Below are 26,034 nucleotides of genomic sequence, written 5' to 3'. Positions count from 1 at the left end.
CTTTTGTTGTGATTTGGGTTCTTATCTGCTTCCTTCTTAACTTGTTGTTCCTTGTTTGAGACCTTTTTTTACTTCTGTGCAACACGATCAGATGAAGGATTAAATCCTCAACCAGAACCCTTTAGATTTTTTGTTTGGGTTTGGACAGGCTTTACTAACCGCTGCAAAGAATGTAACCCTTGATATGATTAAAATGAAATTTTTTGATTCGTCTAGTTGTTGCCGCTTTAACTTTATACAATATTTGGTCTACCAACGAATTTGAATATCAAATTAAGCCCCCTTTTTTCGATTTGGGAAAGTCTGCAAAGAAATAAGCTGCAGTTGAGCTACATCTGTTGTCATGAGTTTAATCATAGGTTTAATCCAACCCAAAACTATTTCGTGAGTAAGAGCGCTCTCAGCATAAAAAACAGTAGGCTCCAAAAGAGAACTATTTGTTTATCATGACATCTGTACCAATTGAAAACGTGTCCTCATGTCCAACATTGCAAGAAAAAAATCAATCTAACCAAAGAATTTTAAGAAATATACTTGTTCAGAGCACAGACAAAGTACAAGTGAAAAGTGCTAAGAAGCACAAGTTTTTGAGTCGACGGACGACGAATGTTTAAGTGTAATTTAGCACCTTGTTCACCACATCTGGTCGTGAGCATAAAAATGTTCTTGCGATTTGTGATTGTAATTGAAATATCTTGAAAATAATATTTTATCACAGGTCTGCACTTTTTGTCATCTCTGTCATAATGAATCTTGTTGCGAATAAGTAAAACGAACTTGTCTGAGGAGCCATTTCGTGGCCAAATCAATACGATTTTATTTTACTGGTGCTATCTAAATCCTGCGTGCATGGTCAGAATGATGTGAGAAGAAAATCAATTGGTATTGGACTCTCTAGCTATTGGTAGCTTTTATCCAGTAAGATAATAGAATAGGTTTTCGTGGTTGATACCAAAGGAGTCAATGGAGCAATCCGCCTTATAGTTTTGAGTCTAATCTGGTTTCTTTCTAAATGCTGACACGGATCTTTTAGCATTCCTGTTTGCCTACTGAAACCAGTTCAATCTCAGCCGGTTATGACTGATTATCAGTTTGATGGCACTTATATGAAGGTAGGGTCAATCTAGACAGGGAGGTTCAACCACGACTCAACACTGGAAGACTCATCCCGGAATCTCGTAACATCTGGGTCCTGTAGTCCACGGGTCGGACGTATTGGCGTGTAGAAAGTAGGACCTGCTAGATTGCCACAGCAAGTAGGTCTCATTCACATCCCATTCATTGGATTTCAGCTCGCCAGAAGCATCATGTCCGGTCGAGCCAATCCAGGGTCCACTGTCCCACCAGGGCCACCGCCTCGAAAAGGTGAACCCCCGCCACCTGCAGGCACGGGTCGCACCTCTGGCCGTGGTGGACCTCCGCCCCGCCTCTCCAGCCAACTGGAAAGTGAACCTGTGGGGGGATCTCGGGGTAGGGCGCAAGATGCTTCTTCAGGGAATATTCCGGGCGGGCCTAGCGGGAGAGGGGCAGCCCAAGGGCTGCCACCCCCTATCGCTTCGCCGGCCAATAAAGCTCTGTTTAAGCGGTCGCCCTTGCCCATTATGGGTGCCCCGCGTGGCCCCACCCCACCCCCACATCGGGCTATGGATAGCGGGAGTGGTAGCGAGTGTCCTAGTTCGGCGATTGAAAGCCTGACGCTGGATTCGAATGGCTCTGCTGCCACGGGAGTGGGCACCTTCCCAGACTCCACGAATGGAGGGAACAACGGGCAGGCCAAAAAACTGGGTGAGTGTTCATCTTCACAACACTTTTTGACAATGTTGTTGTTGTTGTTGTGTGATGTACGCCTGGGCTCTTCAATGCCTTTAAGAGCGCCTGCAACCCGCTGTAGGTGCGATGCAACCATTTCATACGGCTGTCTGTTAAGCCACGCCTCCGTGTCGAAGTGTGTTTGAGGTTTGATTGACAATGTCCATCTGTACGACACATTATGCCAGAACGCAAGCCATCTCAAGGATATTGTAACATGTTAAAATTCCCGGACTAGATGTAGCGTTGTAAGCCTGATTTGGGATTCGATTTTGCCTCGGCTATGTGCTCCTCCCTTGCCGATTAACACCAGGTTCCTGTTTTTTAAGCTGGCTGGTATTCCTAAAATAAGACGCTAGTCGGAACAGTGTTTCTTCGGGAGAGGGCATCTACTATTGAATCACCAACGACACCCCATTGGCGTTTCCCTTTGGATCTTAAACAATAAATTTTAATTGCGAAACTGCGAAACGAAGTGGAGCTTGGATTAAACACTTTTCATCATACGTAATGCACTGAATGGATGAGAACATTCTATGAGTGTATAGTGTCTCCCCATTGTTGAAAGTTATCACTAGGGCCGGGCCAAAATTTGCATAGAAAAATGGTCTTTATTGACAACAAATTTGCATCAAAATCACGTGCATTTCCATTATAATTTGCAAATAAAATTGTCAAAACGTAAGAACATACCTCTTCTGGTGGGCTGTAAAGACTGTTTGCCTTCCAAATAAAGTAATAGTCAATGATTCCTGCTTCGTTGTCGGAGCAGACCTCACCTTTGGGAATGGCAGTAGGGTCGCCCATTTAAGTTGTTGTAGGAGCTACTCGTGCTGCAATTCAAATACCGCCAAGATGCTTAAGCTTGGTTAGCCTGAGATCAAACCAGGATTCGTAAATTGGAAAGCGGATGATACTCAACCAAAATGATACCCCAGCAAACTTGTGAGAGTTTTATTGTTGGCTGTAACGACCAAGCGGAAATATCCCTCAATTGACACACCTATCATCAGATGGAAGGCCAAATGAGAGAGCTGCCATTTCACTTTGCAACAAACAAATAAATCAAGGGAAAAGATTCTTGAATTGTTCAAGCTGCCTCTCACACTAATGAACTAGACCAGCATCTTGTACATTTTCTTCAATGCATAAAGAAGTCCTAGTTTGACAAGTTAATTAAGGTCGGCCGGTTCTTCTTCCCTCTGAAGGCGGGCCCTTATTTGCAAAGTCAGACAGCCCAAACAAAACGGGAAGAGGCACGGTAGATTGCTCGATAAACTGCTCGTGACATACCATGAAAGAATTTTCTTTACTGGTCATTTGGTGACCCAGGTCTCAAACTATACATCAGATTTTGATCGAATTAGTCAAAAACACCACTCATTGTGATGCAATAAAGAGGAATCAGCCCCTTATTTGATAGAGGCTGACTCACAAGGTGCCCCCTAAAGTACAGAATGTCAGCCATATTTCGTGCAGCATAAGAGGACAAGAGACGATTTCGAGGGCTGCCGATATGTTTAGTTCTCCCTAACAAAACAAACATCGGAGTTAAGAATAATCAAAGCATGTGTGTGTCAAGCGCTCAAGAGTGGAAAAGATATAGAAGTCTCCATTTGTAATTTTTCAAAATTCCTGAACGGGTCCCAAAAAGTTTGAGAATGAATATCTATAGTTGGGAATCTAGGAGACATAACTCAATAATTCTCACTCTAAAGAGTCAAATTCGAAAAAAGTAAAGAGCGAAAATTTATCGTGTTGATAATTAAAACGAAGTGGCTTGACAATATCTAGTCCTATTTCCACACCTGTGCACCTTTTTAGACTCATTAAGTAGACCCCTGTCAAAATTATAACATTGTCATTTCTCAAAAATCTCATTCCAACTGTGTTTTATTATACTTTTTGGACGAGTTATTGTTTAAGACTTTCGTCAGACCACTTTTTTTAAAATCGAGTAGAAGTATAGAATGCCCGCGAGTCCAGACTCGCCCCAGCACTTTTAGATGATTCCTCCCTTTTAGACCGCTCGACTAATTAGGTCACTGAGAAATTGTCAAGTTTGTCGTATTTATTGCTAAAAGGGACAGGAATTAAAGGATTTAGCAGATTCTATTTTCTTTCACAACACTTTAGTAAATGAATTTGTTGCCTACTGTCTCCAGTCATTGGTTTAACACTCGTTAATTATAAAATCAACCTTGTCAAGCCAAGTTACTTTCACTTCGACTGACTTACATCGTGCCATTGCCTTTCAGGTGTTGCAGATTCAGCAATATCGCTCGGACGCGGCTCTTCACGAGGTCGTCCAGATAGGAGAACTGAAGTGTTCAAAACCCGCCCTGAGGAATTAGTATCCAAACGTGGAAGTGCTGGGGATGCAGTTTCGCTTTTGACAAATCACTTCCAAGTCAATTTCCCGACGGATTGGGCTTTAAAGCAGTACAGGTATCATGAACGCCTTGCATGTCTAAAATGGAGCAAATATCTTTCTATTTTAGATATTAGTAATGATATCCGAAACTTGAAGCGGCGAGTAGTGTGAAAAACATCATTTGTTGACAACAATCCAGGAAAAACTATTCATGCGTTTCGTCTGACCACTGTTTAATGTGGAAAATGATTGAAAGATAGCCCTAAACAATTTAAATTAGTATTCTGGTTCAATTGAAAATTGACGTGATACAATGCATAGGATTACAGTGGCAAAGTAGGTGCTTCGAACTTTTCTAATGAAAGCAAAATATAAAATTAGTAGTGGTCTGAATTTGCCCTTTTTATCCTGGCTAGAGTAAAAATAGTGTTTCAAGGCACGGAGAGTTTCCGTTCTCCAAGGCTTCTGTTCATAATGTTATTCGCGTAAATTGGCCTCTGAAATCGCCAAAAGCAGCGTGCCAGTCTTGCACAATGCTTATGTTGACAAAAGGTTGATCGTGCGTCTAGTTAGCATGCCCTCTGCCACCATGTACAGCTAAAGCTTAGAGTAGCCATTCATTCAATAGTGGGGACTTTGCGGGTAGAATTAGAAAAATGATTTAGCCGAAGAAAGACTGGCATGTGAACAGTACTTTGTTTGTTCTTGCTCTCCGAGCCATTCCTGTTTCAAGCCAAATAAAATTCACGTTTTCTGAAGTGTATTCAGTGCCCAAGCATGGAATGCTCGGAAAGAACCCAGAATATATACGCTTTGAAGTGAAGGATCTATGATAGTAGAGTGGTTTAATGTTCTCACTAGAGGGCGATACAGTTCCGCAGGGGGCAGGGTTCGAATCTTGCCGTTGGAAGTCACCCTTGTATGGGACATTTTCTTATATGTGAGGATACCCGGTTTGATTCTCTTCCTAAACTTTCCCATGGAGACTTTTAGACGCTAACCACGCCCATAGATGAAGAACTAAACTGAAACAGACCTGACACTGCCTATTGGAAATAGTATAAGGAGGTTATTGATGGTTGGCTTCGCCGGCCAGGCGAGACTCAACCCGCCGACCCCCAGCACGCAAAAACACTTTCAATTACTATCTTATTTTGGCAATTTTTCGAAAAACGGTCCTGTTTCGTTTATTCGAAAGTTTAGTTCATACGTTCTTTCGTCCAGTTTGGTCCGGCTCCCGAAATGGATGACCATCATGGCATTTGAATGTTTTGGAACCTGAAACGGGCTTTCCCTTATATAGGCCAGCCCCTGGTCAGAGGAATTCTCAGCCACTTTTTGAATTGTAGAATCAGATCAGAATTTTTCATCTCGTCATTTCATTTCTTGTCAAGATGGCTTTTTTCAGAGGGCTGATGTCAAAGGCTTATCTAGTTGACTAAGAGGAGCCCGAAATTTAAATTTTATGCAGTGATTACCTCTTAAACGGGACCAAATCTCAGTACCGTGAGCGTTATTTCAGCCTAATTTAACCAAGTTCATCAAATTTGAACCTAATGATTCCTGGACAGGACAACCTTCTTGAAGGGGCTCTCAAGACTTCGAGGCTGGACATAATCAAGAAGATTCAAGAAGTCTACCCCGTCACTCTGGAACAATTTATAATATAGTTTTCGAAAATGACGTTGGTCACTACAATTTTTCTAGGGAACAACATCAACTGCTTCCATAAAATAACTTCAGATTCGAGCTCCTTCTGCTGGATAAGGCGTATTTTTTATGGAAGTGCCCGAATTGCTCTCTTATTTACTAGAAACAACGATGTTTTTGGAAAGTACTTTGGATTGTCGACAGTTGAGGAAGGAGGTTTTGGAACCTCTTAATAAACATTTGTTCTTAATTTTTCTTGTGCACTTCAACCTTAGGGTCGACTTTTCCCCAGACGAAGATAATCTTGGATTCAAGAAGGCCATGATACATCAACATGATGAGATCCTTGGAACATACATTTTTGATGGATCTATTATCTTCACTCCACAAAAGTACTGCGAGCCGATGGATTTGTTTTCTAAATCCAGGGTAAGTCCAAAATCTTAGTTTATAGTTCACGAGTAACAGACGATTTTGATGGTCTAGATATTTGGTTTTTTCTTTGGATCAAAACACATTTTTCATTCCTTTGGCACTACCATGGCCTAAATTATAGTTTGTTTGGATCCAAAGCGTTCATAATTCATTCATAACAGCAATGGTTACTTGCCCGCCAGCCCGACCTTTGCACTCATGCATAGATTCGTGAAAAATGATTATGTGGAAGAAAGCTAAAGAGGAGGGCTTGTGCTAGAGTCCTCAAAACTGGTGAGCTCGAATCCAGGGCGACTGCAAGAGGCAAGCAGAGTTCAAGAGCCCTCTAGCATGGTGTAGTCAAACTTACTCAAGTGTTGGTGTACAAACCCAAGTTGGGGCAAGCACGTACTTGGGCAAGTTAAGCACCGGAATACTTGCTCTGGCAGTCGTTGCCTCACATCATCATTTTGACTATATCAAGCATAAAAATCGGGGAGGAAACTTTTTTTACATTTGTTCTTTCCCTCATATATAAAAGGAGAAACTAGATGTCAAGAGATGGTAATTAGATAATTAATAATAACTAGATGGTAACGGGAGGGCTAAATAATCCATTCTCCAACATTTATCGTTACTTTTGCAGAAATTTACCGTTAACGTTACTCAAACCCTGCATATGGCCATTGGTGTAAAACATTCCTTTTGCGTAACCTAAGTTAGGGACAGCTTTGTGTATAAAAAAATATGAATGCACGGTTGTTTTTTCAAATTTTTCTCATTCCAAGGATGAATTCAAAATGTCAAGGAATCGACGGATTTCAATTGTTGAATCACTCCCATACTTTAAGCATCCACATCTACAAAACGCAGTGATTTTGAAGTGCGATAAGGCTGTGAACTGGAAGTCAAACTCCTGTAGCACTAGAGTGCAATTTATATTTTAACATGTTTTTCCTTTAACTTTAGTGTTCACACCTTTTTATTTAGCGGAGCTAACTATATACCCAAAATTGACCTATCTCTGTTACACAATTTTTTTTGTTTTCAGGAAGGGAAGACTTACAAAATCAACATTCGTTTGGTTGGAACCGTGAAACCAACTGACGGGCACTTCTTTCATTTTCTCAACATCATTGCCAGAAACTGCCTCCAGGGTTTAAAGCTGCAATTGATTGGCAGAAACTACTTTGACCCACAGGTAAAGTAACTGTTTTAAGAAAGTGCACGAAACTCTAATGCGACCTGCAACCGACTGATACGTAGTTGAGTTAATCCTGAAATCTCTGGAGATCAGCCTGAACGTTGACTTGTTCCATCATCCTTTGGTAAGTGTTTCCGCCACTTGGATGAGGATAATAATCCAAACCTCGTCAAACCTTTAAAAAGGTTCTGTTCTTACACGCTTCTAATAAGTGGTTTGTGCCAGACCCACACTCTTTCTTTAGTTCAGCCTCTGGTAGAAGTCTTTCGGATGGGTCGAAAAGTATTTCGTCTGACCCACAGAAGCGCTCTGACTACTCGCTCAAGACAGTTCTATAAAGCGTGCCAGAAGAGTCACTGCATGGCAAAGGGCTGTAGTTGAGGTTTCTTTTCGGAAATTGGAGAGACTGTCAACCATTCAGATTTACCTTAGACATGTCAGGATTACTTCTATTGTGTTTATGGACAATTTTTAAGACTGATCGAAGCAATGCAACGCAATTTGTTTGAGAGATGGGTTATGTTCACTATAATGAGCTTGCCAAGGGAAAGTCGTTCTCTAAATATTTTATCTAAACCAAAATATGCGTTCAAGGGATCGATTGGCGCCCATTAAGGACAAAATAGGTGTAAAATCTACTAAATTGGTAATAACTAGTGAAGGTCAATACTGGCATTCAGCAAGTTGTGAAAATTTTGCAAAAAGCTTGCATATCCCCGAACTTTATGCAAAATTTGCAATTTTTATCAGCAATATTGGAAAGTTTCTGCAATTTATTATGCTAATTCAGCCACTTGAAAAAAATCCGAAATTAAATATCCCAAAAGAAACATTCATATTTTTGCGCTGAAGATAAATTTGTCAATTTTTGAGGAGAAAATCGTGAGACTTAAAGTTTTTTTCGTTCGTTCTAGAATTTTTTTAGTTATGACAGTACAAAATAGGTTAGAGACATATTAACAACCGCCTGCATGTATATTTCATCCATCCATTTTGAATAGCTCTGTCTCTCTTCTTATTTTGGTAGTTTTTGGAGGTACACGCTATTATAGATTGGGACGCACTGTGTTTCAACAATCTTCTCCTTTTAAGTCAGACATATCTTAACATGTTTCCATGGGGCATCAGTAAATGGCCAGGGGATTGATGATTAATGAAGAAAGTATTGGCCTGCAATCATTTTCAAGAAACTTTGAAACAGGATAATCTCATCTCCAACATGATGCAGGCCTCGTGGGGATCCTCTATTCTCTCTTTTTTTTTTTTAGGGGAATTTAGAATTCCTCTTTTTCTCCTCAGCGGAGTGCATTCTCCTCTTTTCTTCGAAAACCTCTTTCCTATTCCTAATAAGAGATTCTTTGTTGACCATTAAGAATTGAAAATTAATCGTAATGAAATTGAATTCTTTCCAGTTTATTGAGCAGCAACCCTGGAAAGTTTCCCGAGCTCAAGTGTTGTTATGCCTACTTTGATTTGTGCTTGGTTTCTGACCTTTTTATATACACATAAAGCTTGACACTTTCTCAGCGACTTATTTCTATAGCAGTGACATCAGTGGCATTACTTTACTCTCTTGCATGACAGTTCATACATTCTTTTTGTCCGGTTTGGTCCGGCTCCCGAAATGGATGACCATCATGGCATTTGAATGTTTGGGAACCTGAACTTCTAAAAACAATGGACGGTGAACGAGCTTTCCCTCAAATCAGCCAGCCTTTGGTCAGAGGAGTTCTGAGCCACCCGTTGAATTGAAGAACAAGATAAGAAACTTAGTTCTTCTTAAATATCTCTTCTAAGAAGAGCAAGCCGAAATTCAAATTTTATGTGGAGACTACCTCACAAACTCGACCAAATCTCCAGGGTGCCTTCAGCCTAATTTGACAAATTTAATCAATTCGAGAATATCTTGTGGTCTTATGAAGTGTTGAAGTTTGCCGAAGTGAAAGGTGAAGGTACGAATTTTCGAGTCTGTTTGCAGTCCATATCTCAAAGTCAATGTTTGGGATGGTGTGCCGATAGGGTTTGAAGGAGAGCAAGTGTCGCCATGAATCACCGATTTAATTTATTTCATGAATTTCACTACTTGTAGTAAGAACAAAAGAAATGAATTCTGACATAGGTTTTAACTTTTGTATTATTTATTGTCCCTGGCAAAAAGTCTCAATTCATCTCTCAATGCCTCTTTTTTTGCCCCAACCCTCTTTTTTTTCCTTTTTTTCGACTTTCGAGGAGAGGAGGGTGCACGAGGCCTGAACATGTAATGAAACGTAAGTTTAACACACTTGTGTAAAAGTTTCACTGAAACAATGTTGGTAGGAAGGCCTTTTTGTTAACCCGAAATAAACAACTAGGGTTGCGTGATTTTTGTAATTAGGTTGCGCAACGGCCCATCCTACGTCATTCAAAGCCGAAATGCCAAGAGAGAAAATGCAAGCCGTTTGAATACACAACGGCAAAGCTCCAGAATGGCCGCCATTGTCATATTGGGACTGACATCAACCAACCGTCAGTCATCGCACTGACATTGACCACCAGTCACCAGATTCATATCAATCACCTCTTTATCAGTTTCATACCAATCATCCATATTTGGATGGACACCCATCACCCAATCTGGTCCAAGGACGGGTATCAATCTGGTGACGGGTGATTCATGTTTATCCCAATCTGATAAGGGCGGCCAATCCGTAGCTTTGCCGTTATGTATTCAAACGGCTTGCATTTTCTCTCTTGGCGTTTGGGCTATGAATGAAGTAGGATGGGGCCTCGCCCAAACTAATTACAAATATCACGCAACCTTGGTTCGTTCATTTTGGGTTAACAAAAAGACCTCATTACCACAGTGTCAATATGCCGTTGCCGAATTGAGGTATCTTTTTATCATGCAATATTAAAGATACATGTACAAGATGCTGGTCTGAAAGATGGTGTGAAAGGAAGCTTGAACACTTCAAGAATCTTATCCCCTGGTTTGTTTGTTTGTTACAAAGTCAAATGGCAGGTCTCTTATTTGGCTTTCCATCTGAAGATGGGTGTCTCAATTGAAGGATATTTAGTCTTGCTTCGTCGATACGAGACCACTAGTTGCTGCCGCACTCTTGGGAGTGACCACATGTTTGCCCGTTGAAAATGTCAGAGCAGCAACTCGTGCAGTCATTTAAATGCTGCAAAGAAGCTTGACTGGACTAGCCTGGGATGAGACCAGGATTCGCAACTTGGAGCCAGAGCAGATGCTTTACCAATACGGTACCATAGCTGGCCTCTTCTCCCCAGACATAGTAGGTTCTAATTAGTGTGCTGAGAGGTATTTTGACTTTATTTTCCTTTTCCTTGACTTTTGCCTTTTTCGGAAGGCAAATAGCCTTTACAGCCCACCAGAAGGAGTCGGTGCTTACGTTTTGACAAGTTCATTTGCAAATTTTTGTGCAAATTCCGGTGATTTTTAATGCAAATTTGCTGTCAAAAGATTATTAGTTATATGGTAAAAACATCCCGCACCGAAATTTGAACTCATTTAACCTGAGAAGAATGTTGCCTCGTCCACCCTGCCTCTTGGAACAGTGTTGGATACTGCATGATGAAATTAATTCAAAATGCAGCTACAGCATATCGATTATGTTAAAGTGAAACTATGATTGAATAATCTTATGTTTAAGATTAAGTTTCGTTGCATGGAAGTGACAAGACATCATTGCTGTCAAGTCTTATGAGAAATTACATGCCCTGAACATTTAATTCATTTCCCATGAGAACTCTTGAGGATGTGATTGATTTCTAAAAATGTACGTAAAACAAACGGAATTGCTCTCGAACATTTCACACAGTGAATCTACAAATAGTCCAAAAGTAATTTAAAAAAAACAAGCTTTCAGAGATGAATGGAATATATAACCAGCCGGTTGATGCAACCATTTTTGTACTTCCCTGCCAAAAAGCTTTGAAAAGAAAATCAGGACAACTTCATTCTCACGATTGATGTTCTCAAAACCAGAATTATTTTTTCCCTAATTATGCATAGTAAATTGCTGAAATGGGTCAAATAATATTGATATAATGGTAATACTTTCAGATACGTTTGGGATGTGAAACCTTTTTTCCGGCAATTTGCAGTATCGAAGTTTTGGTCAACCTTTTTAGCTTCAAGGACCTCGGTTAGGACTCTCAAACGAAAGCGGTATACAAGCAAAATCAAAACTGCTTAACTGAGTGGCAAAACGTGACCCTGCCTTTCTAGGTCTCTTAACCAGGGCTGCTTTAAAACTCCTTCCTGATCTTGTTTTTGTTTTTGTCTTCATTTATGTGCCCTGTTTCGTTCAAGTGGGAGCCCTAATAAAAGTTCAAGTTGAATAGCTGATTATCCGGTTCGAAATCCATCACTACTAATTACTTTCCAAAAATGAAACAAGTCAGAAAGAGGGAAAATTGAAAATGGTTATAAAAATGGGAGATGGTTGTAACGCATTTGACTAATGTATGACAGAGTTGATCTCTGGTTCATGGGGTTCGATCCCAGGTCTCCTCCACCCACCCAAGCCCTGCTTCTCCAGTGAATATTTGCCTCGAATGGCAACCCTTGAACCTAGAATGAACCTCAAATCGCCATGTGCGAAACTAATTGAATTGACACCAATGGACCATTGGATATATAGTATAGCCCATGAGACATGCTTCTCACAATAAATATATGCATTTTTTAAAAGAAAAATAGGTTTATCAACATTCTGCAAGATGATTAATTCTTTCTAAATGATTTTGAATGTCGGGATAATAAGTTCTCCACACGGTAGGAGAATGAAGTACCTGACGGACAAGGCTTAGAAGTGTAGATTAAAGTACCGGTTTGAAACAACGACTGACCGGGCAAGCACAATTTAATAAAAAGAAGAAAAAAAAGGAGGATGAAAAGTCGCTTGTATTGACTCCTTTCAATAGCAGTTGTCTGAAGATGTCTGCACAAGTTTGGCAAAGTCCCAAGGATATTTTTCAATACAATGGAGGTATCGAAGTTTTCAAGTAAAATTTTATTATGAAGCTATTGCTCTGGAGAGGGCGTTATCCAGTATGAGGATTACAGGATATTTATTTCAAGACATCCTATTTCAGAAAGGGCGTCGCCGAACTGGTAAAAGAAATTTAAGGACGAGTGGGGTCCGTAGTCTGCACAGATAATAGTAAACTGTGGAGCAATCTCTGAGAGTGTCAATTTAGGTACCGTGCAGATTGTGAAGCTCGCCGCCTCCCACCACCTCTATGATCACTGCTCCGACAAAATGTTGATTTTTGGCCCAAAAATGTCATCTTTATGTTACTCAAAACTAAAGATGGTCTAGGCATAGACCGCGAGGTTGAGTATACGTCATCAAATTAGACCTGTCTGATTGGCTGCCAATTGTCAACGAACATGGGCTTTGTTTGGAAATCTTCCCGATAGGGAGTCAGTTGCTTCTAAAAAGAGAAAAGAGGTCGCACGTTTGCATCGAATAATAGGGCAAAGCTTTGAATGGTTTTTGACAAATTTGATCCACCATATATTTAACCAACTCATTCCACAGGGTTCAGAGTGTATTTAGTCATTACATTGATATTAGTGTGTTATTTTTCAATAAAATGTAGTTGACACTGATCTTTCGCATGCTGCTAGTCTCAAAGTTGGACTAAAGCACTTCATAAAAGAAAGTACAACCATATTCAACAAATTACATTGTAAAGTATGAGGAACTTTTTTCTTGTTAGACTCGGGAAGCTTGCATGTGATAATGTTAATGAATAATGCTTAAAGCTATTTACTGTCTTCCATATCGAGCCACACATTGAAGACATTGTAATGTAGTATTCCATTTCATCTAGCACTGGTAATTGAACCTGCTATCCCTTAGAAGCAGGTTCTTGTCATGTCCTGGCTCCTGATTAGTAGACCTTAAAAACCAGTCGTCATTTTGGCCCAACTGTTTTGCTAGTTAGGTAAAAAATGAGGAAAAGTTGGAAAATACGCGAACAAGTTGAGAAAAAATGGGAGAAAAAGTTGGGAATGAACAAAACAAGGTAATGAGTTGGAAAAAAAAGTTTCTGCCATGGCCAAAAGGTCATTATTAGTCCTGTTTATTACATTTGTTCTCTGCCAAATTCTAGGAAAACGACTGCATATACTGGATGATGTATTGGGCATCTTTGTCTTGTTGACAAAGAATTAAATCTTCTTTATTGCAATGCTTGACACTTCAAGTGATTCTGTTGTTATGGTACAGTATACAATTGATTCTTTTTCAAGAGTCTAGTGTAACGGAGATAAAGATATTCAGCAGGTCTCATCTATGAAAGATTTAGGTGTATTCCTCTAAAATTAATGGAAAGTTCGATGAGCATATCCTGTTGAAGGTGGGTAAAGCTTCTCAAATGTGTGGTTGGATATATCGCACGTTTAAGTCCAGAGATAGCATCACGATGCTAACTCTGTACAAGTTGATTGTTCAGCTACATCTTGAAAATACTTCACACATATTGGCTCCAATTAGTTCAGCAGGGTTGCAAAAGCTCGAGCAGGTCCATAGATGTTTTACTAGGAACATCAAAGGTATGAGAGAGCTCTCGTATTGGGACAGACTGAACAAGTTGGGACTGTTCAGTGTTCAGAGAAGGTACGAAAAGTATCTGATATTGTGCGTCTTCAAAAGCATCCATGAGCTTTGTCCCAACCCAGGATTTAGGGTCAATTCTAGTGACCGTCAAGGCTTAATGTGCGGTTTGAGAGCACCTTAGAGCCCTCGAGAATCCCGGCTGGTTCGAACAATGAAGTCCACATCTCTTCTTTCTCGGGCTCCTTNTTCAGAGAAGGTACGAAAGGTATCTGATATTGTACATTTTCAAAAGCATTCATGAGCTTTGTCCCAACCCAGGATTTAGGGTCAATTCTTGTGACTAAAGAGGCTTAATGTGCGTTTTGAGAGCACCTTCAAGCCCCTGAGAATCCAGGCTAGTTCGAACAATGAAGTCCACTTCTCTTCTTTCTCGGGCTCCTTTATTGTTTAATTTGCTTCCCTCTAATATTCGTAGGGAATATGTAGGCCTTGTTGATCCGGTTGCATCTTTTAAGTCAGACTTTGACAATTTTTTCAATAGCATTCCAGAGCAACCCAACATTCAAGGACTAGCTCGGTCTGCCAACTGAAATTCGTTGGTAGATCAAATATCGTATAAAGATTGAAAGGTCCTGTCCACTTTGGACCAAACCACTTTGCCATCGGTGTTTGATCAGCCATAAATCCGACTGCAGTTATCCAATTGTGATGAATTTTGAATCAATATACTCCTGGTGCAATGGTCTTGTGATAGAACTGTAAAAAAATAACTGCACTAATAGAAATCTGGCGTGTAATGGCCTTATTTGACCTTTGAGCTTTTCAAAACCACAGTCCGGATTTTCTCAAATTTTGGCGTGTGGATTGGTTTCTGTTTGTGTTGGCAATTACTTATGTGACCCTAGGTCATCTATTTTCCCATCTTAGAGGCGCCATCACCCAACCTTTTCAGGCAATGAAGTCTCAAAACTTCATGTATGCATTTATTAATAGAATTAGTACGACTTTAGAAATCTCTTATGTAAATCACCGCTAAGGAAATTAGAAAAAAATGGCATACAGCATATTGTTGATGCCTTTGCAGGAGAACCTTGTCAAACAGTTCCGAACTCAATTTAGACGTGAGGACCTGGATGGTGTTGCAACCAAGGCAAGAATGAACCACAGAAAAGCTATAATTGGTCATTCGAGAGATGTCCATGTTGATGAAACTAATGAAAATGAAGTAATATAATTGGAGACTTGGAAATACGGTGGAAGGTGCTGACAGACTGGCTAATTGAAGCATACAAATCCATATTTAAAATACAAGTTGTAATGAAGTTAATTTTTTGGCAGTTTGTGAGAATTAAAGAAAGCTTTGAGGGTAAAGCCAGTCCCCACTTCCGAGAAATCCATATGTTATAACTTAATCCTCATGAATTTCCCATCAGTTTTCATTTTTTCTGAATCTTGCCATTTGCAATAAAAGATAAGATCATATCTGCACATCAAAACTGAAAATAAAAGCAACTGATTCCTCATGAAGCCCTTATGAGTTTATGAGTATCTTCATAAACAATGCCGTGCAAATTTGATGAATTAATTGTGTATTCATTGAATTTCCAATGCCTTGACCTTCAGTTTTGAGACTTCATTGCGGCAAAAGGTTGCGTGATAGCACCTTTAAGATGTAAAAATAGATGACCTACGGTCACAAAAGTTTCTACCAAATCTAAACCCATGGAGATCCCAATTTTTTTGTTTTGTATCATATAAAGAACATACACAGAACTACGCACCCGCAAAAAATGAGAAAATCCGGACCATGCTTTTGAAAAGGTCGTAGGACAAATAAGGCCATTACATGCAGAATTGATATTGGTGCAATTGTTTTTTTTATCCAAAGGCCATCGTCCCAGGACTATTTTGATTTAAAATTCATCAAAATTGGTTTTGTATAGCTGGAATTATGGTTGTTCAAACACTAATGGCCAAATAAGTGGTTTGGCCCAAAATGGACATGGCCCTGGTCGGCCTAGGCACCTGAAACCTGTGTGACGTTTTTTTATGTCTACGAACCAGTGTGCCAAAAATTAGTAAAATCGAATATGACTTGCCGTGATTTCGTCAAAAAGTGTACCCACTTGACGTGGAATGCCCCTCTTCCTCTTTTCCTGAGGATAGCTCCCCCTGTGGACCCTCATGCCTGAATCAATACATAAATCCGAGGAAATATCAACTAATTTGTTAGATGCATCAATGGCAACCGTCCAAAACTTACAAAAGTGAAAGCATATGTCAGCTTAACCATTCCTTGATGGCACTGTATGAAATTAAATGCCAAATTCGTCCAAAATGATTCCAAATATGTCAATCTAAACGAGCCACTGTGCAAGAAACTGTCCCTGTGAACGGTATAGAGGGCGCGTTTCCTTCGCACACTGATGACACCAACTTGAAAGCCCTCGTTAAAAAACTCTCTGAAGGGTTGGTGGTGCATTTATGGCGTAAGACTAGATCAGCAATAAGTTAGTCAGCGAAAAATACCCTGTTAAAATCAGGTATCTTATAGCATATTCTTTTAATTTTCCGTTTGCTGATTGTCAGCAACAAGAGCAGGGAGAGGAGACTGATAAGGATTGTGTGCCCAGCGTTTGTTTTGGATGATACACAATGTGTACAGGGCGGTCGCGAATATGCGGGACAACTTTAACTTCACATAACATCAAAACTAAGAATCTTCCAGCATTGTATGAATTTCAAAAGTGATAAGCCAATAAAGCTGTTTAAAACAGCTTTTTAACACTTTCTCAATAACCCCCCCCGGACTATCACAACAGCATTAAGTCTGCCATTAACTGGATGGATGGATGATGTCAGGATTGAGCCTCTAACGCTTGTTTGATGGGACCGACACTGGATGACGATTTGACCCCGACCTTCCTTTCAAGAATGGGCTCAATGGAAAAGTCCATGATGTTGAGGTCTGAAGAGGAAAGGCTATAAATGTTGCCGATTAGCCGTGTGGCTTGAGGCTTTTTTGGTAATCTTTTGACCTTTTGAGGCCCACAACATGACAGAGGCTAGTTTTTGGCGACGAAATATCGTCCTCTGGTTCTCAGTATGTTTTCCAGGTTTTGGTCATTTAAATCATTAGAAACCACTTTTATCTTAAGAATCTTCTCATCCGACCAGATTGTATGAAGATTCTTCTAAGATTTAATCCAATTGCAAAACATCTTTGCTGTTTGCTCATTTTGAGGTTCAGACTCTTTGCAAGGTCTCCGGATGCTGTTCCCTGCTTGATGAAGTTCGATTACTACTTCTTTGGGATCCATGTTCTGGGACTGATTTTGATCACATACCAAAGGCGTTAAACGTACGTTCCATCAATCCGAAACCAGGAATGATTCATGGTGCAGGCTTCTATCATGTAAATTAGACATAAAACTGTACTGTCCCGCTTAATCCTGGTCGCCCTGTATATTCAATGTCAACTCGGAGCTCGGATCATTCCCATCCAGGCCTCAGTGGTCAACGACAATAGCTGTATAAAAATGTTATGGTTGCTTTCCAGTGCCATTCAACTTCGTGATAAAACGCATCACTTAGGGGATGCCAGGGTGCGTTTGATGTTTGCGAGCGTTTTCCATTCAATGCGTATTGATAAGTAGACCTCTGACAATTACCTCTCTAGCTGATGTATTAACAAAAAGAAAAAAATCATGAAAGAGCCAGAAATAAATGTGAATATAAGGAGTAAAAGTTATTTTAAGGTGTGATAAAGCAAAAAAGGTAGCTGCATTGTGGAAAAGATCGTTTTGATAACAAATGATTGATATTGGCTTTCTTGAACCCTAATTTCGTTTTCAGGCACGAACTACCTACCCCGAGTTTAAACTAGAGTTGTGGCCAGGCTATATGACGTCCATTCGACAGCACGAGGAGAAAGTTCTTATTTGTTGCGACTCTGGTGTCAAGATAATAAGAACAGATTCCGTGTTGGAACAAATGACACAGATCAGAGATCGAGGAGCCATTTTAAGGAAACTCTTGGGATTAATCGTTATAACAAGATACAACAATCGAACCTATCGCATTGACGACATAGATTTTGGGAAGAATCCAGAATTCAAATTCAAGGTATGCTCTGCTCTTTTTATTCCTTATTAATTTTTATGATACAAATTTTCGAACACATCTTTGCTTCTTTTAATCCTCAGTTTTTTATAATCTAAACGTAGCCACGTAGAACTTCCGAAACCATTAGTTCCTAGAACTAGCTAGAACTTACCATCATAGAGATAGAAATATCTAATAAGAAGAACATACCAAATTGAACAAAAATCCATCAGTAATGAAAATGAATAATTTCATGAGAAGAGTATTTCTGAAATAATGGTTGCATGGTAACTTTTCGACTGATAATTTACTCAACAGTATTAATCAATTGGTTTGAATGAATGGTACCCGAAATGCAAGTATAAATAACTATTATAGTGGTACGTGTAATCTATTAAAGACCTCAAGCTATCTACTTGTAAGGCGCTATGTCTACTTTGGTTTACAAAAGATGCAGTTATTAAAATCAAATGTAAAATTGAAGTCCTGGAGTGATGATCTTAATAAAAATCCGTTTTCAATATAACTTATGGCCATTTTAATCGATGGCTGAAAGTAGTTGGGATTTCTATCGATTTCGGACGTGTTCGCTTTGGAAATTCTTGTTCTGAATATTTTGTTTCCGATGTTCTACGCTGGAGCCCTTAAGTTAGTTTGAATCCCTCAGTATTTTATAAAACGAAGTAGATTGGTATAAGTCTAGACACTGATCAAAATGCATTGATGACATCACATCATGGTAGATTGAATTTTGACAAGCAAAAGCACTAGAAGAAGAGAAGAAACATCACATAGATAGATGAGCGTCGAGATGGCGTTAAGATATCGTAAGGTTGTCTAACTCTGAAAATGGTTTTTTCTCCCAGGCAAATTGATCTCGGCAGCATTATTCACCTCTAATTTCAGCACAAACTTGCCAGGACTTTCAAACTAGCTACTGCTTGTGACGATGAGTTAATTAGTGCTCTAACTAAACACGATTAGAAAGACCAGCTTCCGGCCCCATGCCTTTAAAGCAAGAAGTTGTAAATAGGAAGGTTGCCGACTACTGGTCGAAAAGTTTTGCTTTTCAGAAATCTGATGATAGTGAGGTGTCGATCAAAGAATATTTCAAACAAAGGTACAACTTGGACATCAAGAATGCTAGTCAACCCTTATTGGTGAGTCAACCAAAAGCTCGTGATGTACGTGGTGGGCGAACATCTCCAGCGCTATTGGTGCCAGAGTTATGTTTTATGACTGGATTGGGCGAGGAGCACCAAAATCCCAGAGTGAAAAACGTAAGTGTGCACGTCCTGAAATGTCTTCGAAGTTCATGTTTATATATTTATGTTAAAGGCTCTCGGAAACAACATTAGGCCAACGCCAGATAACAGAGTCGAAACACTGCTGAAATTCTCCAAGAGAATGCAAAGCACTCCATCTGTGGTCAAAGAGCTGAGCGGGTGGCAAATGAGTTTGTGTCCCGACATTCTCAAAATTCCTGCCAGGACTCTAGCCCCTGAAAAGATTCGCCAAGGCATGAATAAGGCTCCACTCACTTATGGTGTAGACAATGCTGACTGGGGAAGTGGTATTGGGTAAGCTTGTTCAAATTTTGCTACATAAAGTGAAAAAAAGATAACGGAAATTGATTGTGCCTGGAAAATTCAGTGGAGTAATTGTTTAGAAATTTCAAGTTAATCAGATTTAACAGTGTAATTTGAATTGTGGTGGAGATAGTGGCAAAACTGAAAAATATTGGCCGTCAAGTATCATGAATGTAATCAAGTAAAAAAGGTAGGTATATATATTTTTTTTGTATTTGGGGTGCTAGGGTCGGAGGGGTAACCTCGCCCGGCCAGCGAAGCTAGCCATCACATCATCCGTATAAAGTTCCGATAGGCAGAGTCGTAGTCCGTATCAGATTGGTTCTCCGTCTGCGGGCGTGGTTAGAGTCTAAAAGTTTCCTTGACAAAGGTCGGGGAGGAGAATCGAACCGGGGACCTCTCTCATGTTAGGAAACTGCGCTAACCACTACACCACGTCTACTTAATCAAAGAGATTCTAGGGTCACTAGAATTGACCCAAAGTCTTGGGCTGGGACAAGGCTCATGAAAGGTTTGGACTGCACGGTATTCAGAGGAGGTGTGCAAAGTATCTGAAAATATACGTTTTCAAAAACATTCAAGCAAGTCTCAATACTCAAGACCTCTCATTCCTGTGATGTTGTTGCTGAAACATCTTCGGACCTGCTCGGCCTTTTGCCAACTGGCTGAGGTAATTGGGGTCCAAATGGGCAAGGCATATTCAAGATGTGGCTGGATAATCGACTTATTGTATATATAATCGATGTGGAGTCGGCATCGTGATACTATCTCTGGACTAAAACTTGTGATACAGCCAACCACACTTCTGAAAAGCTTTACCCACCTTCAACTGGATAGGCTCATCGAACTTTCTATTAATTTGGAGGACTGCACCTAAACCTTTCATAGATAAGACCTGCTCAATATCTTTACCTCCATTATCTACGAGTGGAGTACTCAAAGGAGTTGCATTGAGCAGAATTTCATTCCATTCAGGGCCATATTACTCTTAGTAACCCAAGAGAAGATTCTTTCTTGGTCCTTTGCCAGGCTACTGTGATCTTGGCCATTCCTACCAGAAACTAACTTTGTATCGTCAGCATAAGAAGAGAGACTGGCAGTAATCTGAAGCTTTTTGAAGCGGGCAACAAATATCAAGAAGGAGAGGCCCCTTTTGATGAAGCCCTGGGGAACACCTGACTTGACATCATGTGTCAGTAAGGGACCCTTCAACCTTTCCAATTTGATTCCAATCCTGAATGGAGCTTCTTATCCAATTAAAACCTTGGCTTGGATCCCAATGTCATGAAGTCCTGTCAACAAAAGGCGATGATCTACTTTAGTAAAGGCCTTGGCAAAATCAAGATAGAAAACGTCAAAGGCCTTGACAAAGGCGAGATAAGCTACATCAACTTACTCTTCTTTCTTGTCCCTCTAGTTTCTCATTAATATGTTCTGTAATATGCTTAATCAGTTGGGTAACCGTACTGAATTGCGCTTGGAACTCACGCTGGCTAGGAGGCAGAACTTTATTGACTTCAAAAAAAACCCAAGATTTGAGCTTCATGATCTTCTCAAACACCTTCGCAATATTCGAAGTGAGAGAAAGCGGCCTAGAATTACTGGGGAGCGACTTATCTCCCCCTTTGAAAGTTGGAACACCATGAGCCGACTTCAGAGAGGATGGAATCTTGCCCTGATCCAATAAGCAACGCATAAAGTACGAGAAAATATTTGGCAAAGAACCTGTGAGCATCTCATCAGAAACTGAGATGTCACCTTATCAGGGTTAGGAGAGCTCAAAAACCTCTAGTCCCTCCTGGTCGCTAATGCATCTTGATCTGTGACTACAAGACCATCAAATTGCTCAATTTGACTTTTTTAAAATTATTTTCCCAATGGGTTGCATGCCGCTTCCATAAATGCTATGAAGATTTAGGTCGCATTAGTACTAGAAAAACAGCAGAAAAAACGTAACTGCCCATGTTACTCTCTTCGCCGCGGGCGGTAAGCAAGTAATTATACAAGTTAATTGTCTGCAGTTTGTTATACAGACAACAGAAGACTGACAACTCGTGAAGGCGCATATAAATTGAATCTATCTTCAGAGGTGTTGGCATTTTTTATTTTTTTCATCTCTCATATTCTTAGCACTTTATCTTTCGCAATAAAAACAGAAGGATTCAGTTGAAACGTCGTACAGGTGACATTAGTTCAATATATTTGTTAGTTTTTTTTTCTAGGCGTGGGAAGTTACTTAGTGCTGCTCCCCTAGAGCGATGGATGGTTATAGCCCCTCTAATGTTCAAAGGGCCGACGGAAGAATTCGTTGCGATGATACCCAAAGTTGGAGGAAGTATGGGTTTTCAAATACGAAATCCGTTGTTCCACTTTCTGCCCGAGAGGAGAGTGTCTAATTACGTTACCAAACTGCAAGAGGTACGTGCACAATTTGTGATTGGTGAAAATTGTCTTTCCCTGTCCCGTATCTTCCTATATTTTAGGTGGTGAAGCTAAAACCAAGCATGATAATGATTGTCATTGATGGCGACGATGTTTATAAGGCTGTCAAGAAAACCCTGTATGTCGACAACGCCATTCCTTGTCAGGTGATGAAAAAAAGCACCTTAATGAGACCCAAAGGCCTGATGTCCGTTGCCACGAAAGTGGCCATTCAGATGGCTGCTAAACTGGGTGCAGAACCATGGGGGGTAGTGAGTGTTCCGAAAAACACAATGATTATTGGATACGACAGTTTTCACGACACCGCGAATCGAAATACTTCAGTGGGTGCCGTTGTAGCATCGATTAACAACGATCTGACGCGATTTACTTCATCTTGTACATTTCACAAGAATAACGAGGAATTGCTGAATCAAATGGAAATGTGCTTCTCTAAAGCAATTCAAGCCTACCAAAAGGCCAATGGGGGACTGCCTGAAAGATTGATCGTATATCGTGATGGAGTGGGTGATGGCCAAATTGAATACGTGAAAGAGGTACGTTTCTCCCTTATTTCAAAAGTTGAGACACAACATTAATGAAAAGTTGGTTCTACCTTACGCTAATTTTTTAATTTGAAAATGTTCTGGAAAAGTGTTTCTGTAATTCGTTGAAACTTCCTTTAGTCAAGCAAGGACGTATGACCTCCGAGTCGAATTTTAGTGGCACCATTATGAGTGCTTATAATCGGATTTTACTAATATTTGAAACTACGGGAAATGAATGTATGAAGGATCGTGTTGTCCCAATTTAAACTAAGGAAATTTTCAATTTTGAGAAGGCAGTAGGATAAGAAAGATGTATCTAATATACAGAGATTCGTATATCAAGACAAAGGTAAAATACGATTCGTAGATTTATGTCAAACACACTGGGCATTTCTGTCCACCCCTGTCCAAAAGTTTCATATGGGTTCAAAAAATACAAAACTTTCAGATAATTTACTTGAAACTGATATTTTCTTTAAAAATCAGCTCATTGATGTCATGAGCAAAATAAATACTCAAAACCTAGAACCTTTGCCATCTGCCTCTACAGTACTCTTAAAGAAATGTTTTAATGGTATTTTAAAAACTAAGCCAATAGCATTTTGCAAGGACTACCATAGAATAGAAGTAGTCCTTGCATTGTGGTAATGAGCCAATTTGATAGTGCGTTCACCAAATTACATAAAGTATGTTCAATTTGTTAGGTTTTGTACCACAGTTCGCTCAAAATCACTCGATTATTGAAAATTCAATGAGCGGGATGGTGAGAGTTGCCTATGACGTTTGTCTTAGTTCGTCCTCCCAAAAATGCCCAAAATCAGTGTGCCGGATCACATTTGGATCCTTGGATTTCCTTCACTTGGCATGCCCTAAGTAGGACTCGAGTCGCCTACTGAAATCAGATGTATGGAAAAAAGCGAATATATTTTTGACGGGTCTGGACTAGTCTTTCCTTAAAGGCTCGAGTGCGGCAAATTTCTCCAAAATCGAGTGAAATACTCTGGTGCACTCGAGCTGTAAGTCCGGACTCGCCCCAGTATTTCCACGTGGTGTTTACTTGGCTGGTGTCTTAAAGTCAAGCTGATACCCAAAATTGCCTACCTTGCCAACTCATGGTGCAGAAGTGGCCAAGCTTTTTACGACGGCTGCTCAATTGATCTTGTCAAAACAAACCATTTTCGTAAATAATTTAAAGGCGTGATTTGTTTCTATTTATGCCATTATCCAGCAGTAGGGATTGGAAAATGGATTTGGTTAAAATATATAATAAGTCATTGATCAGTGTCCGTATACTTTCTCGTCAGGAGAATTATTGATTTAAAGAAAAAAATAGAGCTGTAAGGGAAATAAGTGCAATTTAAAATTTCACTCTATGCTTAAGATACTAAATTATGTAGTAGGTCTTTTACAAAGCTCGTTCGTGTTATTCATAATGCAATCGAAACTTGTTGAATGATTCAACACCACCCAAGTAGTTCCAAAGTCAAAGATTTTGGTCACTGTTATGCAAGAGGAACATATTTTAAATCCTTGAAAGAGCCATACCCATTATAAAGTCATTTCAAAAAGATATATTGCCATGGGTGCATTTAACAATAAAAAGATCCGTGATGTTGGCTCAACGCTCTTGTTGTAGTCTTGAACTTTTCATTGTTTTATGCTTTCAGACTGAAATTGTTGCAATCCAAACAGTATGCCGAAAGCTGCACTTCGAGCCAAAATTGACCTTCATCGTGGTATCGAAGCGCATAAACACCCGCTTTTTCAAACCATTGTCCGGCTCTAAAGTGANAAAAACATCCGTGATATTGGCTCAACGCTCTTGTTGTAGTCTTGAACTTTTCATTGTTTTATGCTTTCAGACTGAAATTGTTTCAATTCAAACAGTATGCCGAAAGCTGCACTTCGAGCCAAAATTGACCTTCATCGTGGTATCGAAGCGCATAAACACCCGCTTTTTCAAACCATTGTCCGGCTCTAAAGTGACGAATCCTCCTTCTGGAACTATTGTCGATGACGTGGTAACTCTTCCAGAAAGATACGACTTCTTTCTAGTCTCTCAGTCGGTTCGGCAAGGAACAGTCAACCCCACATCTTATAATGTCATTGAAGACAACTCTGGTTGGGGCCCCGATAATATCCAAAGGTTGACATATAAGCTTACTCACTTATATTTCAATTGGCCGGGAACTGTAAGAGTTCCAGCTCCCTGCCAATATGCTCACAAGTTAGCTTATCTAGTTGGAGAGAGTCTCCACAAAGCACCGAACGAAGTAAGTTCATGCCCCATGAAGCTAGGGTTCCCTTAACTCGTTGCTTCTGAATTCAAAAATGTTTTTCTTTCAGGCTCTGGAAGATCTATTATATTATCTGTAGAGGTTACAAACCCACCATGAGTTAACTAAAGTCTTAAAAAGTTCATTCATTGGTCTATGTATGTCATTGTCGAGCAGATGTCGACATATTGTCACTCATTTGTTTTTGTGCTCGAGAACTTCATTGAAATACATTTTTCGAATAAGAACGTGCCCAATTTTGCTCATTGCAAAACCTGGAAGTTTTGAAATCTCTAGTAATGAAACAGAAAACACGGCCCGGAACGAGTTCTTGAAACTAGTCAGACCCTTTGTTTAACCAGAGAGGAAGCGACACAGCTTTCCCTTGACCGCCAAGTTAGGCCATTGCGTTGAATTAAGACAGTTAACTCTAGTATCAAAAAAAACAAGACTATCCATATTACATAGTACATTTAAGTGTTTTTAAATCAAATAATGATCCTTTTGACACAAATTCGCCGGGGGTAGGCTTCAGCCCCATTGTTATCCTCCGTTAGCCTCTATAAAATCCAAGGCCCATTGGGCAGATTCATCTTCATTGAGTTATAATGCGTTTCAGTTGCCTTTGGCTAATTCTATCAAAATTTTATGTATGATTAGTGACCCAGGTAACCAAATGGTCGGAAAAAAATGAGTTCATGGCATGTTACAATTAGTTAATTTACCCAATGCGGCGTGTGCAGATTTACCTCTAACTCTTTATACTAGTACGATCGTCATCGGAATATCCCAATATAATGGTGCCTACGCGTTTAAATACAAACCGAATCCAACTTTACGAATTGAATGACACATACACGTCGATGGTCTGAGGTTGTCTCTGCGACTGAGCGAAAGCTCCCGAGTGAATTTATTGATATATATGTAAGAGAATCCCTAGCTGAAAACCGACAGATTGGTGCTAAAGCCTGACTTTGGCCCCAAGGCTGGCTGACCAGGCCGTCCGCGTTTGCTTAACGCGTAAGGATCAACTCGCTTGGTTGACTACTATATGATGACTCCTACACTCG

At 40.0% G+C, this 26,034-nt stretch overlaps 1 protein-coding gene across 1 annotated transcript; it reads left to right on the top strand.

Moving 5' to 3' along the window:
- The first annotated feature begins 1,089 nt into the window (after positions 1-1,089).
- On the top strand, positions 1,090-25,212 carry LOC131883781 (piwi-like protein Siwi). Its single transcript, XM_059231341.1, has 12 exons — positions 1,090-1,229; positions 1,293-1,785; positions 4,068-4,257; positions 6,109-6,262; positions 7,299-7,448; positions 17,882-18,151; positions 19,204-19,410; positions 19,469-19,710; positions 21,942-22,137; positions 22,203-22,697; positions 24,551-24,961; positions 25,035-25,212. Exons 2-12 carry the CDS (start codon positions 1,308-1,310, stop codon positions 25,062-25,064), a joined length of 2,823 nt encoding a protein of 940 aa, XP_059087324.1. The 5' UTR covers positions 1,090-1,229; positions 1,293-1,307; the 3' UTR covers positions 25,065-25,212.
- The last annotated feature ends 822 nt before the right edge of the window (positions 25,213-26,034 follow it).

This window comes from Tigriopus californicus, chromosome 7, assembly GCF_007210705.1.
Source record: "Tigriopus californicus strain San Diego chromosome 7, Tcal_SD_v2.1, whole genome shotgun sequence".
Lineage (NCBI taxonomy): Eukaryota > Metazoa > Arthropoda > Copepoda > Harpacticoida > Harpacticidae > Tigriopus > Tigriopus californicus.
Note: the sequence above shows the minus strand (reverse complement) of the source record. Positions and strands in the feature narration are given on the sequence as shown.